This window comes from Phyllopteryx taeniolatus, chromosome 12 (assembly GCF_024500385.1).
Source record: "Phyllopteryx taeniolatus isolate TA_2022b chromosome 12, UOR_Ptae_1.2, whole genome shotgun sequence".
NCBI classification, from domain to species: domain Eukaryota; kingdom Metazoa; phylum Chordata; class Actinopteri; order Syngnathiformes; family Syngnathidae; genus Phyllopteryx; species Phyllopteryx taeniolatus.
The window spans coordinates 22484590-22504644 of record NC_084513.1 but is presented as its reverse complement, the minus strand read 5'-3'; the positions used below and the strand labels follow the sequence as shown (position 1 = coordinate 22504644).

Genomic DNA, 20055 nt, shown 5'->3' with positions numbered 1-20055 from the left:
TGTTGATACCCTTGGCCGACCTGTTCGATGTCTGTTGCTCAGTACACAAGTAGTTGTTTTTTTTCTTAATTGTTGTGTTGGCTATGCCCAATGTTTGTGCTCTCAGCTTCAAAATGGTTTGCTTTTCTTCCATAGACTCCTGTCTGGTCTTAATGTTTGCTTAACAGCAAATGCAGTTTTCACAGGTGAAACACAAAGCCAATACAAAGCACTATCTAATGTTTATGCAATCAATCTTAAAGGCAACACCTGAGCAACTAGAAACTCATCAGTCACACATTTCAATACTTTTGCTCACTTGAAAGGTGGTTGGGTTCAAACAAAAGGTGCTTTGTCCTGCGTTGTTTAACACATCTAGGTGTACCATGAAATAAAAGCTGGAATTCCCAGCTTTTGTCTCATATTCATCTTTTGATCTGAAACCCAAATGTCTTCAGTATACAACAAAAACACAGGAAGTGGCTTTGCCATTCCAATACTTTTGGAGGGGACTACATGTATAGAGTTGAAATCAGATATTTACATGCACCATATCAATAGACATGTTCCACCCCCCCCCCCCCCCCCCCCCCCCCCCACACACACACACACACTTGTCTGACATGAAATCAGACTAAACTTCCTGCTTTAGGTCAGTTAGATTACACCTTATTTGTATTTGCTAAATGCCAGAATAATGAGAGGATTTTTTTTCATTGCAAGATAAAGAAAGGGGGGGGGAATAAAAGGACAGTCTGTGAACTCACCACACTGCTGTCATTGGTTAAGTCGGCGTCACATGTTTTATGAGCACCATGTTGTTACCCAGCGTCTCCATTTCCCCCCCAGACTGGCGATTAACTGCAGTGGCTTTGCTCAGTTATTGCCATTTTGGAAGTGAATTATTGTCCAAATGCTTTGTTGTGTGGCTGGAGGCTGCTCCACATGTCCTGGATGAAGCGTAGGGGTGCATCATTTCCAGAGAAACCCAGAAAGAAAGAAACTACATATTCTTTTTACAAAAATAAAGTGGCTATTTTCTTTTCTAAAGCTAATAATTTATTTATGGTAAGTAGTAGGTAGTTGCTGTCAAATATTGCTGACATTAAAGCTCACAATCTAAAGGGTGGACTTCCAGTATATAAATTAGAATTTAAACCGATTTTATCGGGCTGATCCGTATCGGCCGATATTTAGCATTTTATGCTGATTGCCTTTAATGCCGGTACATTTATTAATTTTTTGGGACAATTGTGCAAAAGATGCAGTGTCCTCTAGCACTTAGAGCAGTTCGAATGACTAATGTAGCAATAGTCCGGTGCAATGACCATTGTGCAAAGGGCGCCGAGACTTCAAGGAGTGGACGCGCTTTAAAGTGACGAGTAGCGCGATCATCTGGGACAATGTTGATTGTGCAAATGTTGCAGATACTCCTCAATCAGTGTACAAATGGAGCAGATACTACTCTGGCATGAGTGGCCAGTATTGGTCAACAACAGATATGCAAATAGTGTAGCGTGGCGTGGTAATTTAATTACAGGAAGTTAGCACCCATTATTTCTGTCATGTACTGTTGGTTTGACCTGACTGATTAGAATACACGATGTGATTTCCAACCTTTATGGAGCCAATGAACATATTTTACAATTGAAAAATCTCACGGCACACCAACAAACAGAAATGTCATAAAAAGTGGATACATGAATTACTCTATGTACTTCCTGCCATCTAATAGAAGATCATTTATCATTTATTCTGTCTGTCACGATGCCTCACTGGCATAAATAGAGGAACAAAGATACATTATTTCTTGTAAATATAATTTTTGGAGCAATTAAGTACACAAGTATATAGAGTAAATGACCAGGTCATTTAAATAGACACATTCCTCCATCTTGTGATCGGATCGGTGATCAGTTTTTTCAACTCGCTGATTGGTGATCGGTGATCGGCCCCAAAAATCCTGAATGCGTAAAGCCCAATTTAAATACCGTAATTGAATTCAGCTTGGTCAAAGAAGGGTGGTTTTCAATTTTGCTTCAAAAAAAGTTCGTAGTTTTATTTGGCAATATATCAGACCTAGCAGACTGGTGGGCAACTAGCAGCGTGTTGTCGTCCTGCTCCCGGTCTTGTAAGTGTTCCTCATAAGATCAGTTCTGCTCCTGGTTGGTAGTGACAGGTTTATTGTTTAGAAACTGGATTTATTTAAATTCACAAAATGCAAAAATCTCAGGAGACATCATGGTGTTGTGATAGTGTAACACGATCGGACTCTGGACAAAGTAATTGATAAAAGTAATCTCGGCTTAACTTTATCTTCATCCTGTGATGTTGCTGTGAAGGAATTGAAAGAAGCAGCCTATATAGTCAAGACAGTGCATGATATGTTGCTTGCTGCTTTGCATCGCGGAACTCATTGAACCTAAAATTTGTACAAATATGTGGAAAAATAGTTGTGATATTCTGGCATCTCATGAAAAGAAGAATAAGCCATTTAAAGGTCAGATGACGAAGATGTTAAAACATTTCTTGGTAACTCTAGAACCCCTTTACAAACCACATCTGCCACTTCGAAGTGATTATATAGCAGCTAAACAGCAGTTAAATAGCTAAATATGATTCAGAATGTGCCTTCTGCTTTTTGCATCCAGCACCTTCCAGTCTTCGTCTCTTTCCGGCGCTGTGACATCACACAAGCCAAACGGCCTGTTCGTTTGGCGTTGGGTGCTATTGTACCATGATGTTGTTCCCGTCCTTTTATGTTTGTTGTCGTATGATTTAACGACGACACGATGGTTTATTGTGTGGCATTTGGTTGGACAAATGGTTCAGGCAGTGGCAAGAGTTTCTTTGACTTTTCAAGTGAAAAAGGAATACGTGACCAGTGGATAGGGAAAGTCACTCGATAGGGGAGAAACGTGCTCAGCTATGGGTGCCGAGCAAGCGTTCCAAACTCTGTGCTGATCACTTCGAACCGGCGTGTTTTGAGAAAGACTTGGCAGAAAGCATTGGCTACACAGTTGAAGTTGGGCAGAGGCTGAAACCAGCTGGGGTGCCAACTATTTTTCCTATGTTCATCGGGACCTCAACCGCCAGCAAGAGAACTAAATCTCGCGGAGAAGCGGCGCAGACGAGGTGAGCATTTCCTTGTATATATTATGGTTACTATGCACTAGGCAGACCCACGCAGTACTTTTCACTATTGTCGTCTGTACTTTTGCCTATATGACAAGTCAACAGACACGGCAAAGACTTTGTGTGCTGCGTGTTAGAACGCTAGTCGAGTGAGGGGCACACAATATATAGGAATACTGCATACTTTGTAAAAGCTTGTGCCGTGTCACTGAAACATATATGAATATATAATGCGTATAGTCGTGCTAAAAAATATTGGCGCCCCATTATTTCAAGCCATGACTGTATAACAAGACAGTGGCCAGTCTCTTTTTCTGTTGTACACCTGCTGCTTGTCGTCGTCACTGTCGGGTTCCGTCCTCCCGATCAGTTTAAACGTACGGTTTGACGATGCCAAGTTCAGTCGGGTGCTCCTGTATGTCAAAACCCTCCTCATATTCCAACACTTTGCTCGCCATTGCGTATAGTGTGTACCGCGCTGTGTTTGGCAATTGCAACGTCACTTCCGGTAGCCCTTGCGGTGGATAGAGTAACCACACCCTGGCATCTTGAGCTTCGGGTATGTTCGGGCAGGGCTCAAATATGAATTTGAATTGACCACGTAATATCTTTGTCATCTGATGCTTAAATGTAGGGCAAGAGAGTGGTGCTGTGTTTAGCGTGCATGTAGTCCCCGTGCTTGCATGTGTGCTCTGGGTACTGCGGCTTCCTCTCAAATTCCAAAAACATGTATTTTAGGTCAAATAAAGTTGCTGTGAATGTATGAATTTGTGTACGTGTCCTGTGACGATGGAGGCAGCCGCCCCGCGAGTTGTTTCCGAGTTGTAGCGGCAGGCCGTCCGTCCGTCCGTCAAGCACCGAGCTTTGCTCAGTGCTGCTCGGCTGTCATGAAGCCGCTGCCGTGGAGGAGGAGGCAGGGCCAGGCGGGCGACTGGAGAATTTGAGAAGTAGTTAGTATAGTTGGTGGCGCTAAAGGCCTCTTTATACTCCTGCGCTCGCGCGGCCGACAATGCCCGAATTGCATCACGTGATCGACGCATTGGCCCGCACGTCCCCTCTGCGTCACTTGACGCGCGCGCGGAAAAAATTGTTGCTGCGCGTAGAATGCCGCGGAGATCATCTCTCGTGATTGGTCTGTTTTAGTCACATGCTGTGATGACGTACTCAACCTTCCCCTTGATTCCACATACCACCGCCGCATTGATCGATTTTGTAGCATAATTAAATGTATCATTTGGTCATCCAGGTCCATTTGTTCTAGCAGACACTGTTCCACGGTCACCATTGTCGTTGCTTTGTTCCTTGTTACGGAAAGGAAAGTAAAAACGGCTACCGGAAATGGCCCAAAAATGCAGAGGAAACTCCACCCTGTGGCGTCCGAGCCAATACCAGCCGTAGCGACACCCCTGACTCGGAGGAGAACTGCAGCACATTTTCAAAACTGCGTGCGTGGGTTGCGCTCGAGTAGAAAGGCAAACTGGGCGCGGGATAGCCACAGTGACGTCAGCGCCTGCGAGAGTATCAAGAAGCCTTAACACTACTATTGTTTTTTTTCCTCCTTTCCAGGCTGTGAGCTGCTATAACGCCCTCGTCCTGAAAGCAGAAGGGAAAGTAGATCCTGATATTTTCTGTCAGCTCGGCCATTTCCACCTCCTGTTGGAGGATTATCCAAAAGGTTTTTGTTTTTTGTGTGAAATGTTCCAAGGTTCATTGTATTTTCGTCAACCTGCTTTTATTTCCATTTACCATTCTGAATTTGCCTCTGTCTCCCTGTTCTCAGCATTATCTGCGTACCAGAGGTACTTCAGTTTACAGCCGGACTACTGGAAGGTGAGTTTACAAAACGACTTGATAGTTTTGCATAGACTTTACACCGATCTAATCTGCTTGATCGGTGTCGGCCGATACTTAGCATTTTATGCTGATTGGCCGATAGGTTTTCATATCATCATTCGCCAATCCGATCCATGACGTCATCGATCGGCTCCACACAAGACATTTTGCTCCGCGTCGCCGTCGCGTATGAATCCAAAAGCTAGATTATTTTTCGGCTTTTTCCGCCTCTTTTGGCATAGTACTGTAACTATCTGACGGCCAATAAACATTTTTTCAATCTTTTCGGTGAAAAAAATCACTTCGTCGGTGTGGGACTATTTTTGCGGTGTCTCAGACAAACAACACGTTAGTTATTTGCAGTCTCCGCACAACTGAAGTATGTCATGAGGATCGTCATCTAAATGCTTCAACACAAAATCTTTTATCGAATGCTAAGAGAATACGTTTGAAGATACTAAGTATACAGTACACAAGTATATACAATAAATGAACAAGTCATGTAAATAGACACATTGCTCCAGCTTGTGATCGGATCGGTGATCAGCTATTGTTTTTTTCAAACTTGCTGATTGGCCCCAAATATCCTCATCTGTAAAGCCGAGTTTTGCAGAGCAATTAAAAGGCAGTGAGATTTTTGAAGGCATTCCATACACTTACCCTGAACGCCATTGTCATTCAACGACAGAGCTGCGTCTAAATACTGTAAAGTTTCTACCAAGACGAGAGAAGGTTACCTGCAACAATTTCAAACTATATTTATAAATTAGATTGCAACTGTAAATGAAATGGCGAAGCTTGCAGTCATTGCCAGCAAAATGTGCGCGAGCAATGACATTGATGCGGATGGTACTTCAATGAATGGGAGCGCAGGACCAGCCTCTCAAAGTATCCTCCTCTTAATTTTCACCCACGTCCCCTTTCAGCTCACATTTCTTAGTCGTGCGCCAACAATCCAACGCTTGGTGAATTCTGCTTCACAATGACAGTAAGAGACCCCACATCGAAGGATCCAAACGCGACGTCGTGATGAATGCTGCTACCACAAGACGCAGCGATAATGCCAAGGACCAGTCAGAGCAAAGTTGTTTTTCCATATTTAAATGAATGGTAACAGGGATCCAATCAAAGCAAAGCTTATTTACATATCAAATCTTAAAATCTAATTTGGGCTTCTCAAGTGCCAGATTTAGAAGACCAACTAGAATAGCTTGAAATAGTGCATCCTGGGCATTTAAGCCAAATTATCTTGCAAACCATCCACCCGTTCTCAACACCGCTTATCCTGTTCAGGGTGGCGGGGCGCCGGAGCCTATCCTAGCTGACTTCGGCGAAAGGCGGGCTACACCCTGAACTGGTCGCCAGTCAGTCGCAGGGCACATATGGACACGGACAACAAGTCTCACTCACATTCACACCGTCGCTGAGTGGGAACTGAACCAACGCTAAACGGACATCAAAGATTATGAACAAGAAAAATGATGGCATAGGACTTTTATTCAATATTGAAAGGCATGAAGCAATGCTTGTACCAGATTTAGCAGAAATATCATTTCTATCTGGGTTCCATCTATTGTTAAATTTCCTTCGTCGCTACTGAGGGAATCCTGTAGTATTTTTTTTTTTCTCTCTTCCTCTGCTGAGTAATGAGGCTTGCGGCGATCAGATTTCTTTTTTCATTCACCTAGTTTACAGCTCAGCACACAGAGCCAACATGGCATCCATCTATCTACTTGTAAATAGTTTCCATCCACAACATGACTATATTCTTCTTTGTCTCTTATCGACATACTTCTTTTTAACGTGCTGTCTGTAATGTTCACACCCAGACATCACAGTCAGGCCTTTCAGAACAAGCTGACAATCTTGTTCCTAAAACTCAAAACTCTAAAACAGTCATTTATCAGCACTTTTACACGATAAATTGGAGGCATACTTTCCTGTAGCTTGAAACACTGTGGTGTATTTATTTATTTTATTATTTCACCGCATTCTTTGAAGAGTGTTTATACTAACAGATATTTTCAGTGGAATTGATTTGGCCACTTGACATTTTATTTGTATTCATCTTTTTTTCATTGCATTGTGTGGTCTATATAAAATATTTATTTTATACATGAATGGAGAAAAGATCTCATGCTGCTATTCATTGAATGTAATTTAAAGGAATAATATAAAATTACATTTTTGTCCATATCGACGCGCTCTACCTGAGGGGTTTAATAATCATCTGTGTTGCCGATGTCAAATTACATTTTGTTTGCAGAATGCTGCCTTTTTATATGGGCTCGGCTTGGTCTACTTCCACTACAATGCCTTTCAGTGGTGAGTACTAACTGCTTTTTCTTGTCGTCTATGAACCTGTGAACTAACCTTGGGAGCAATGGAATCTTTGCCAGCACGGGAGTGTAATCCGACAAATCATTCTTGCTATATTAATGTCTGATTGGGCCAATCAGCGTCTTTTGAATCAGAATCGAATCAGAATTCTCTTTATTTGCCATGTCAAAAACACACATGGAATTTGTCTCCGGTAATTTTGACAAAAAATACTTTTGAGAGATAGAAACACACTACTTACTAAGAGTCACTGATCCTCTAGCAATTTAATGGCAAGAGGGAAGAAGTTGTTGGAATGTCTGCTGGTTTTAGTTTGCATTGATCAATAGTGCCTACCTGAGGTAAGGAGCTTGAAGAGGTGGTGACCAGGATGTGGAGGGTCCAAAAGGATTTTGCATGCTCTTGTCTTAGTTCTGGCAGCCTACAAGACCTCAAGGATGGGTAGTGGGGTACCGAGATTTTCAGGACATGCCGGATTGTCCGTTGCAGTCGGAGTTTATCCTTTTTTGTGGCAGCGCCAAACCAGACTGTGATGGAAGAACACAGGACCGATTCGCTGACCGCTGTGTAGAACTTCCTCATCAGCTCCTGTGGCAGGCCGTGCTTCCTCAGAAGCCGCAGGAAGTACATCCTCTGGTGGGCCTTTTTGAGGATGGAGTTGATGTTGGTCTCCCACTTCAGGTCCTGAGAGACTAATTCCCAGGAACTTGAGGGTCTTGACGGTGACGCAGGGCATTTGGACAGCGTGAAAGGCAGCTGTGGCGAAGGATGTTTCCTGAAGTCCACGATCATCTCTACAGTCTCGAGCGTGTTCAGCGCCAGCTTGTGTCGTCCGCACCAAAGCTCCAGCCGCTCCACTTCCTGTCGATATGCAGACTCGGAGACAGTCAACGTGGCAGTTTTCCAACTTTAGAGGTTACTGTAGTCTCAGAGCCATAAGAGAGGCAGGATGGCACGTGTGTAAGAGTATTCCTCAAATGCCGGGACAGAGGTGCGTTTCACACCCGAGACCCACTTCTCCTGCAATGTTGTGTTGAAAGCAGTTGTCACTGTCTTGACTACCATTTTCAACATCACATGTTGCTAGTGTAGATGTCAGTTAATTATCTGATGGTGGGGTGCGAGTGTGAGAGCACAAAGTTGTGATATCCTGCTTTGCTGGGTTCATTGTAAAATACAGCCGGATAAATTCAGTATCTAACGCTCAATAATAGCAAATTTAGGGATTATTGTCATGAGTAAACTAACGGTAAAGCGTTGAAAACAAAACATTTTGACACTCTGACACGATTATTAATTTTTAAAAATATTGTTAATTAAAAAAAGTAAGCTTGGTGTTGGTCATCTGACCGGAGTGGGCAGAAACATGTAAATACACCTTCATAGACAATGCATACATTAAGTGGGGCAAGGAAGAAAACGGAGGCAAAGTCTTGCATGGCAAATTTATTACATTTAGTATATATATTATAAATATGATAAATGTAATAATAATAATAATTGAGCCGGCCGACCAGAGCTGTGGCCGTAAGGTGGTCTGTGCCTGTCGTGGCGACAATCCCCGAACCCGTTGGTGGATACCATCGGTGAAGGATGCCGTCAAGCTGAAGGAGTCCTATTGAGCCTTTTTGACCTGTGGGCCTCTGGAGGCAGCTGGTCTCTGAGGCAAAAACTTTGGTGAGGCCATGGAGAATGATTTCCGAATGGCTTTGAAGAAATTCCGCTCCATCATCCGGCGTCTTAGGAGAGGGTAGCAGTGTATCGCCAACACTGTGTATAGTGGGGACGCTGTGAGTCGGTGGGCCCCGATATTGGCCCAATTAGCTATCGGAGCCGATTTCCCAGATCGCGCCCCACATACTTCGTCGGGAACGTCATAACTTCTTATAGTGTGACATAATCCACGACCAATGATTTGGTCCTACAACACCAAAATGAAGTCTCGCATGTTTGATTTATTTTATTTATTTTTGGATGTGTTCCGTGTAGTGTGACTTATCGATAACTCTCCGACAGCGCACCTTGACGTAGACCACTAGATTGTGTATTGTGACCGGCGCCTCGCCTACCGTGCTTGCTGTTGTCAACATACTTGCACACCGTTGTCAACATTTAATCACACACACAAACCAATGATTTGACAGAACGTTGGCAATTTTACGTACAACCTTTAGCGCTAGCTTGCTAGGCTACATACCGTTTTGTTGCCTGCTTGCGAGTCGTATCGTATTAAAAGTACATGAACATGCGTCAACTAATCCTTGAATGAACGTCCTCTCCTGAGCACCGAGGATGGCCACCACGTTTTTCCTCATTTTGCGCCTCCCCCCTCCACACACACACACACACACACTACATTGGCGCGGTGCATTGTTGTTGTCGTCGCCATGGTAACGAGTGTTTATCCAGTCGTGTTGACCAGTTCCGCCTCATTTGACATGATAAAGCCCATTGATCGTAAAAAGACGGGATGCGGTGGTGTCGGTATACATGTCCTGTAGTGTTGCCACTGTCTGACCGAGATACGGCAAGATTTGATGGCAGTAGTCTGACATAGTTCAATCGGGAAAGACCAAATTTGTCTTGTAGTCTGATCCAGGCATTGGAGATAAGTTGAGAAGCTCGGTCATCCAGGTGGGGCTCAGCGGCGAGAGGACCCAGAAGAGGTGCTTCAAGAGTCCCAACAATAAGCCGCCTTTGCTTTTTGCACGGAACCCAGCAAGATGGCATCTCGCACCGTAGCGCATCCTTGAACAGGCTGTGTAAAAGGGGCGATAGTTGCATCCCACTGTTGTGTATAGACAGAGTTGAGGCAACAGTATGTTAACGCAATAATTGCTAGGATGGTAACGGTAGCAGTGGCGACAGGGTTGCTATTTGTTTGTTGGGTTTGTGTGACTGTGAAGAAGAAGAAGAAGAAGAAGAAGAATCATCTTTTATTGTCATGAACATGCATGCATGCACGCACACGACCCCACTGTGAGTGGGGTTGAAGAGATATCACAGTTAAAAGAGATAAGAAGCGGTCTCATTTTGTAATTTGTAAATTGTGTAAGTCAGGCCATGCAATGACTGCGCAATTTGAAAAAGCTGTAACGGAATGATGCAGCTTGCAATGTGACCATAACCCTCGTTCCTCTTTTAGCTGTTCTTGTCTCACACTTGGCGACACCATCGAGCTTTCTCTTTGGCCTCAGCCAGCGTGGGAGGAGAGGTTGATAGCAGAGCGCAGCGATGGAGGAGTGGGGGTGGTCAGTGAAAAGGAAGGTGGAGGGAATGGGAGCAACGGGTTCAGTGTGTGCGTGCACACGGAAATGTGAGAGAGTGGCAGTTAGATGTTGGGCTCTTGGGAAAAGGACTGCATTTGATGTTGTTTTAAAAAGGTGATGGCGGCCAACGATTCTAATTTTGTTTGGTAGCTTTTCCTGATTCTGTCCCCCACCAACACACGTGAGCGCGCTTACACACACACACACACACACACACACACACACACACACACTCTTGCTCCTACCATTGTAATTTTGATGCGAAGAGCGAGAACACTTTTTTGTTCCTGGTGACAAGTTTACAGAGCTCTTTAACTAGCAAAGTTGTGGGTGATTGATGGGGGGAGAAGCACTTACTTCCATGAACATTAGCAGTGCAGCGTGTTAAACTAGCTCACGAGCAGTCCGGACTCCAGTTGACGTTGAAAGCTCTCACTTTTCGTTGTGAATATTCTTTAAGCTAAGTAGAGTGAGTGACAGTGAGTCAGTCCTTACCTCCATGGCGATTTTTGACCCCGCACTTCGGTATGAATAATTAACTCACAATTGCGCGCTTAACATGCCAGTAAAACTCTATTCTTAATGTGTAAATAAAAAAGTAACAACCATCAACTAAACTTTTTACTGAGGTAAATATAAAAAATGATGTGACGGCAGTGAAGCCGTGCATTTCTTTGCACTTTTATATTTACTGCACCTTCACTGTGGATTGTTTGATAAACAGTCATTTCCCTCAAAACGTTAAATGAAGCGGTCTGCCTATTCGGCAACATGCTATTGGACAGATGAGCTGCTGCTGCTTTAAGTCATCGGCCACAAATGATTGCTTGTTTAGAATCTTTGTTGACTCATTAGTAACTACGATTGATTTGATGGAATAACTCTAATCTGATGATTGTATTTTCACGACCATAAGGCGCACTTAAAAGTCTGTAAATGTTGTTGTGTGACTTTGATGAGCGCTCCGCTTGACTGACTGGGAGCATTTCCTACCGACACGCTGCTTATATAGAGGAAAGGCGGACGTGACTGAGGACAGCATGCGGACATTAAAGGGGGAAGGGTGCGCGTGAAAGAGGACACTAAAGGCACAACCCCAGTCGGTATATAGCGCCGGTATGTGCATTGTGCAAAACATCGGTTCGGCTAAGGACCCCCGAAAATGGCACCTACGAAGAGACACGCTTACGAACACAATTTCCTATGCATTCGGCAAAACTGGTCTAAGCAGTTCCTCCTGGTACGGGTGAATGCCGAAGGAGACCGGATCTAAGCAACTGTAGCACCTTTAAGCGTCTACAATGTATTTTTTTTTTCACACAAGATTCCCCCGCAGAGCTACCAAAGATTAGAATATTAGATGTTTAGACTTTGTTTGGGTTTATATGCATCATATTTGTATAAATAATATGTATTTATCTTTTGTCTGAAGACACCAGCCATGAAGAAAACAACATTTTAAGTTTGGCTCCAAACAATCATGTTCTCAAACCGCAGTCATGTTCGGTAGAGTCTCATACATGGCAAGTCAGCCATCCGTTTTTCCGGGTGTGATCATGTGATGTTGGCCATATAGCGGATTAAGCTAACACTGGCAGTGGTACTAAGGTTGTGATGTTAAACGGCCAACACTCACTCCTCTCGCACTGTTGTGTTCAAGCCAATTGTCATTTTTACATTACCAGACACTGGCGCCGTGGTTATCGAATTATTTGATTTGCAATTGTAAGAGTACAGTTTTACACCCAGTACACTTTGAGTTTGGTGTAAATAGTGCAGGAAGTTAAATGCCGGATCTCAGTGTGCAAGAGTCTTCAGTTTTTCAAAGGCTGACAGTTGGTTGCTGAATCTCCCGCTCTCATCATAGCATTGTTACAAGCCTCTCTCTCACCTCAGGGATTTTCAATCCTTAAATCCAACTGCTCATTCAGACAGACAATGCTGACTGACATCATGGCGTCTTAATACCTACACTGTGTTCAAAATGCATATGTAGTATTTGTTCATTTTCCTATAAGGACACTTGTGTGGTGTTAGCATTTTGGCTGCATATCTGTTATGTGAGAATGCCATCACACATCAACGTTGACCGTTTCTTGATCAATCAACACACATCTTCTTTTGCAGGGCGACCAAGGCATTTCAGGAGGTGCTCTACATTGACCCCAGTTTCTCCCGAGCTAAGGAGATTCACCTGCGACTGGGACTCATGTTTAAAGTCAACACAGACCACGAGTCCAGCTTAAAGGTACAGCTTTTCTCTTAAATTTACAGATATTTTTTTTCTGTCCTTGCTTCAACCAAATCACCTGCAACAATTGAGAATTGATGCACAAAAAAGAGAGTCTTTGTTTATACAATCTACATGACTGCTCTTGATAAAATTATGGAGGCCTGGTGTGCGGTCCCAGAGGCCTTATCCAGCTGTGGCACACCTCCCAGATGAACAAAGACTATTTGTTCACCTGTCTGGTCTATCTGCGGGAAGCCCCCTCTGTGACCTGAGTAGCGAGGTGTCCAGACAATCACAGAGTGCTGTTTAGATGGATCCTGTAGGGAACGACCCGCTATCTATTCTCAGGCCTCATATTCTCCTGCAGACTTCGCACAAAGCCAGTCAAAGTCCCAGTCATCCAAGACCATGGACAGCCGCAGTATGTGCAAAGGACTTGAAAGTCACAAGTTGGGCCACCGTTTGCATTCGCCTTGGGATTGAGTTTGGGTGAATTATTTCACAATTTCAGCGCGACAAATCATCCTTTCGTTGTCATCTTGGATTTAGATTTAAAGGTCAGAGGACAAAGATTAAAAAAAAATGTCTTCATAACTCTAGAACCCCTTTACAAACCACCACTGCCATTTTGAAGTGATTTATATAGCAAATATACAGCAGTTAAATCGATAAAAATGATGCAGAATGCGCCTTCTGCTTTTTGCATCACGCGCCTTCCGGTCTTGGTCTCTTTCCGGTGCTGTGACGTCACACGAGCCAAACATCCTGTTCATTCGCAATTGTGTGCTATTGTTCCATGCTTCTGTTCCCGTCCTTGTATATTTGTAGTCGTATGATTTAACGATGTCACGATGATTTATTGTGTGGCATTTGGCTGTACAAATGGTTCAGGCAGCGGCAAGAGTTTTTTTTTTTTGGACTTTCCAAGTGTCAAGTGGATAGGCCAAGTCAATCGACGGGAAGAAACGTGGTCGTGGAAATGTGGGTGCCTCGCAAGCATTCCAAACTGTGCTGATCACTTTGAACCGGCGTGTTTTGAAAAAGGCTGAGCAGAAAGCATTGGATACAGAGGCAGAAGCTGAAACAAGCTGCCGTGCCAACTATTTTTCCTACGGCCATCGGAACCTCAACCGGCAGCAACAAAACTAAATCTTGCAGCCGCCACAGTGCAGCAGCGAAGCGGTGCGGACGAGAGGTGAGGATTTTCTTGTATATACCTACGACTCTATTATGGTTACTATGCACTGAGGAGTTGGAAAAAAAGACCCACACAGTTGTTTTCAGTGCTGGCGTCTGTACTTTTACCTATACGACAAGCCAACAGACACACGGCGTGTTATAACGCAACTCGAGCGAGGGGCACACAATGTATAGGAATACTGCTTACTATGTAAAAGCTTGTGCCGTGTCACTGAAACATATCTGAATATATAATGCGTATCTTCTTCTTTTCCTTTCGGCTTGTCCCGTTAGGGGTCGCCACAGCGCGTCATCCTTTTCCATGAGAGCCTATCTCCTGCATCCTCCTCTCGAACACCAACTGCCATCATGTCTTCCCTCACGACATCCATCAACCTTCTCTTTGGTCTTCCTCTAGCTCTCTTGCCTGGCAGCTCCATCATCATCATCCTTCTACCAATATACTCACTCTCTCTCCTCTGGACGTGTCCAAACCATTGAAGTCTGCTCTCTCTAACTTTGTCTCCAAAACATCGAACCTTGGCTGTCCCTCTGATGAGCTCATTTCTAATTTTATCCAACCTGGTCACTCCGAGAGCGAACCTCAACATCTTGATTTCCGCCACCTCCAGCTCTGCTTCCTGTTTTCTCTTCAGTGCCACTGTCTCTAATCCATACATCATGGCTGGCCTCACCACTGTTTTATAAACTTTGCCCTTCATCCTAGCAGAGACTCTTCTGTCACATAACACACCTGACACCTTCCTCCACCCGTTCCAACCTGCTTGGACCCGTTTCTTCACTTCCTGACCACACTCACCATTGCTCTGGACGGTTGACCCCAAGTATTTAAAGTCCTCTACCTTTGCCATCTCTTCTCCCTGTAGCCTCATTCTTCCCCCACCACCCCTCTCATTCATGCACATATATTCTGTTTTACTTCGGCTAATCTTCATTCCTCTTCTTTCCAGTGCATGCCTCCATCTTTCTAACTGTTCCTCCAGCTGCTCCCTGCTTTCACTGCAGATCACAATGTCATCTGCAAACATCATGGTCCACGGGGATTCCAGTCTAACCTCATCTGTCAGCCTATCCATCACCACTGCAAAAAGGAAGGGGCTCAGGGCTGATCCCTGATGCAGTCCCACGTCCACCTTAAATTCTTCTGTCACACCTACAGCACACCTCACCGCTGTTCTGCTGCCCTCGTACATGTCCTGTATTATTCTAACATACTTCTCTGCCACTCCAGACTTCCGCATGCAGTACCACAGTTCCTCTCTGGGTACTCTGTCATAGGCTTTCTCTAGATCTACAAAGACACAATGTAGCTCCTTCTGACCTTCTCTGTACTTTTCCATCAACATCCTCAAGGCAAATAATGCATCTGTGGTACTCTTTCTAGGCATGAAACCATACTGTTGCTCGCAAATACTCACTTCTGTCCTGAGTCTAGCCTCCACTACTCTTTCCCATAACTTCATTGTGTGGCTCATCAACTTTATTCCTCTATAGTTGCCACAGCTCTGCACATCACCTTTGTTCTTAAAAATGGGCACCAGTACACTTTTCCTCCATTCCTCAGGCATCTTCTCACGCACTAGAATTCTATTGAACAAGCTGGTCAAAAACTCCACAGCCACCTCTCCTAGATGCTTCCATACCTCCACAGGAATGTCATCAGGACCAACTGCCTTTCCATTTTTCATTCTCTTTAATGCCTTTCTAACTACCCCCTTACTAATCATTGCCACTTCCTGGTCCACCACACTTGCCTCATGTACTCTCCCTTCTCTATCATTTTCCTCATTCATCAACTCCTCGAAGTATTCTTTCCATCTACCTAGCACACTGCTGGCACCAGTCAACATATTTCCATCTCTATCCTTAATCACCCTAACCTGCTGCACATCCTTCCCATCTCTATCCCTCTGTCTGGCCAGCCTGTATAGATCCTTTTCTCCTTCTTTAGTGTCCAACCTGCCATACATGTCATCATATGCCTCTTGTTTTGCCTTTGCCACCTCTACCTTTGCCCTGTGTCGCATCTCAATGTATTCCTTTCGCCTCTCCTCGGTCCTCTCAGTGTCCCACTTCTTCTTAGCTAACCGTTTTCCTTGTATGATTTCCTGTACTGTGAGGTTCCACCACCAAGTCTCCTTCTCTCCTTTCCTGCCAGAAGATACACCAAGTACTCTCCTGCCTGCTTCTCTGATCACCTTGGCTGCAGTGGTCCAGTCTTCTGGAAGCTCTTTCCGTCCACCGAGAGCCTGTATCACCTCTTCCCGAAAAGCTGCACAACACTCGTCCTGTCTCAGCTTCCACCACATGGTTCTCTTCTCTGCCTTTGTCTTCCTAATTTTCCTCCCCACCACCAGAGTCATCTTACACACCACCATCCTATGCTGTCTAGCCACACTCTCCCCTACCACTACCTTACAGTTGGTAACCTCCTTCAGATTACATCGTCTGCACAAGATGTAATCCACCTGTGTGCTTCTACCTCCGCTCTTGTAGGTCACCCTATGTTCGTGCCTCTTCTGGAAAAAAGTGTTCACTACAGCCATTTGCATCCTTGTTGCAAAGTCTACCACCATCTGTCCCTCCAAGTTCCTTTCCTGGATACCGTACTTACCCATCACTTCTTCATCACCCTTATTACCTTCACCAACATGTCCATTACAATCTGCACCAATTACGACTCTCTCTCTGTCTGGGATGCTCAGAACTACATCATCTAGCTCCTTCCAGAATTTCTCTTTCACCTCTAGGTCACATCCTACCTGTGGGGCATAGCCACTAATCACATTACACATAACACCCTCAATTTCAAATTTCAGCCTCATCACTCGATCTGATACTCTTTTCACCTCCAAGACATTCTTAGCCAACTCTTCTTTTAAAATAACCCCGACTCCATTTCTCTTCCCATCTACACCATGGTAAAATAATTTAAACCCTGCCCCTAAACTTCTAGCCTTACTGCCTTTCCACCTGGTCTCCTGGACACACAATATATCAACCTTTCTCCTAATCATCATGTCAACCAACTCCCGAGATTTTCCTGTCATAGTCCCAACATTCAAAGTCCCCACATTCAGTTCTAGGCTCTGTGTTTTCCTCTTCTCTTTCTGCCGAAGAACCCGCTTTCCACCTCTTCTTCTTCTTCTTTTTTGACTTCGACCCACAGTAGCTGAATTTCCAACAGCGCCCTGCAGGTTGACGGCGCCGGTGGCGGACGTTGTTAACCCGGGCCACGACCGATCCGGTATGGAACTCTTTGGATGAACGCTCATATTTGTTTGGCAAGGTTTTAAGCCGGATGCCCTTCCTGACGCAACCCTCTGCATTTATCCGGGCTTGGGACCGGCCTACAGTTTGCACTGACTTGTGCCCCCCATAGGGCTGCATTTATATATATTTGTATAGTCGTGCTAAAAAATGTTGGCATCATTTCAAGCCATGAATGTATAAAAAGACATGCTTTTGACATACCGTCACATCGAGCCAGTGGCCACTCTCTTTCTGTTGTACAGCTGCTACTTGGCCGCTCGCCGTCGTCACTGTCTGATCGGCTCGAACATGTACGCTTTGACGATGCAAAGTTCAGTTGGGTGCTCCTGTACGTCAAAATCCTCCTCCTCCACATATTCCAACACGTTGCTCGCCATTGCGTATAGTGTGTAGCGCGCTGTGTTTGTCAATTGCAACGTCACTTCTGGTATCCCTGGTGGTGGATAGAGTAACCACACCTAGAGTTTTGGGTATGTTTGGGGAGGACTCAATATGCGTCATAAAAAAACTCATTTTTAGCTAAACTATGGTTGAAAACTTGCTGGAGGTTAGGTGCAGGTATTACATATATAAACAATGCAAATATGAATTTTAACTGACCCCATAACATCTTTGCCATCTGACCTTTAAATACTGTTGGTGCAGGTTCAGTAGTTTAACACTGTATTGACTGTCTGTCGGGGGTGTTTGTTCTTTCTTTGCTTTGCTGGTTCCACTGGTGTTAAGTATGGTTTAATTGGTTGTTAAAACCTGGCTTGATTTGCGTCGACCTGATTGTTTCTCAGTCATGTCTTGTAGCAACTGAGGCTTAATGGGATGCGTTACTTGGTGGCTATCAGCAGCCGTGCAGGTGATATGTCATGCAGTGGCTTGAAAAAGTATTCATACCCCTTGAACTTTTTCACATTTTGTGACCTTTCAATCACAAACTTGAATGTTTTGTTGAGATTTTACGTGATAGACCAACACAAAGTAGCAGATAATTGTAAAATGTAACAAAAATGAGTTTTATATAGTTTTCATATCTTAAGTGAATATATTGAGACAGAGACACTTTTGAAGCAGAAAGAAGAAAAAGTGGACTGGAAAATAAGAGGGTTTTTTTGTTCTGAGGGAAAGGCGCAAGGACTTCATTGAAAAAGTAAAGGTAAGGCAATAAAATGTTTTTAATTTGACCTAAAACTAGATCAGGCTATGAAACCTATAATCCAAAATTCTAATTAAAAACTATATTTTGCACTTAAATATTTTGTGCTGGACAGTCTGCATTTGAAAGATTTGACTATTGTAATAAAATAGAATCAGTATAGGCCTAAATTAACCTTATTTTGTACAACACTTTTTTCGTAATTTGAGTAGCCTTTTAAGTAGGAAATTGCAATTTGTTAGTACACTCTCTAAACTGCTGGAAATAATGTTCCTGATGGACAAATATGCGTGTGAAAATATTTTTTTAATCACCACATGTGACCGGTAACATTAATTGTTCGCATTTGCATTACACATCGTGTATTCCCAGCTCCAGAGAACAAGGATAATCTGCGAGAAGTAAAATACTTCAAAAAATTACAGGGAGCACACACAGGCTACGTTCACACTGCAGGGTATGGTGCCCAATTCGGATTTGTTTTGTTCAATGCGATCTTTTTATTTAGTCGGTCACATTACAAAAACAAATACGCTGCTAATGACGGAACGGGTCGGTGACATCACACGTATGCGCACAAAACAGCCACGGCACGCCGTGTTGAATACGGCCCCTCGCACAGGTCTCGTCATGATGCATTTGTGGTCATTTAAAAGATTTTTGTGCAACCGGAGGCAACATTTTCTTCTATTGATCATTTCTAAAGCATTTTCTTTTCGCCACTGACTTGTTTCATGCTCCTTTGTCTGCCATTTGCTTCGGCTCGTTGCCAGCGTCGCACGCACTCATGTCAATGCCACACACACTGTGTGTGGCATTGACATTCATCCAATTATGAAGCACATCAGATACAAGAACTTTCGACGGAAGAAAGACAACCGGCAAAGACTGCACATGATGAGCTCAGGCACAAAGGAAGTGCAGGGATTTATTTTAAGGACAAATACTGTATATTTTGTCGCTGATCCTGCAGAATCCAATTCTAACGTGTCAAGTGACTGCAGTCTCTGGAAACACAGGATTATGTTATAAATGCTGCATGATGACCTCACTGTACTGCACTGACTCCCATCCATTAGCGACTGCGAATTTGTCCAATGGGAGGTGAGAGAACAAAGGTAAACAATAGGATAAAGCTCCCAAAACTTAGTATTTTGCGTTTTGAACGACAGAAATCAGCGCACCTCAACACCATAAGGCTTCCAAAGTTTTGAATTTGGTCATTTTCAGGATTTTGTTTGGAACAAGAGAACTCGGCGCACCTCAGCTCTAATTTCAGCCCCCATCAAATAATGCATGTGTTTGACTTCGTGGGCATTGTCGTCACACCTTTCCTGAAAGGAGGATGGTAGTAAGAGAAGAAAATCCTGAGATGCATTTCAAGCAGAATGATTGTGTCCAAGTACTTTTTACCCCCAGAATTTGCAAGCATTTCAGCGTCATGAGATGATGGGCAGTCGTGGATGACTGTTGTTCTGTTAAGCCATGTTTAGTGCTGTTACTGCTTTATTGGGTAGGTTTCTTATTCCTGTTTTTGTTCGATTTCTTGTAATTGTTCCTGCTCCAAGTATTAAAATATTGACCAACTGTTTATGAACAGAGGAATTTTATTTGGATATATAAATATACTTTTTTGTAATGGATGG

General features: G+C 43.8%; 1 protein-coding gene across 5 annotated transcripts in view; it reads left to right on the top strand.

Annotated features, from left to right (window-relative positions):
* kdm6a (lysine (K)-specific demethylase 6A) overlaps positions 1 to 20055 on the top strand; it is a 52212-nt gene that overhangs the window by 3294 nt on the left and 28863 nt on the right. For 4 of the 5 annotated variants that reach the window (XM_061793247.1, XM_061793246.1, XM_061793248.1 and 1 more), the window contains exons 3-6: positions 4681 to 4789; positions 4895 to 4944; positions 7214 to 7272; positions 12684 to 12804. In XM_061793247.1, coding sequence (XP_061649231.1) covers positions 4681 to 4789; positions 4895 to 4944; positions 7214 to 7272; positions 12684 to 12804 — 339 coding nt within the window. Of the gene's footprint in view, positions 1 to 4680; positions 4790 to 4894; positions 4945 to 7213; positions 7273 to 12683; positions 12805 to 20055 lie in introns of those variants that run through there. The other variant, XM_061793249.1, reaches the window with a different exon arrangement.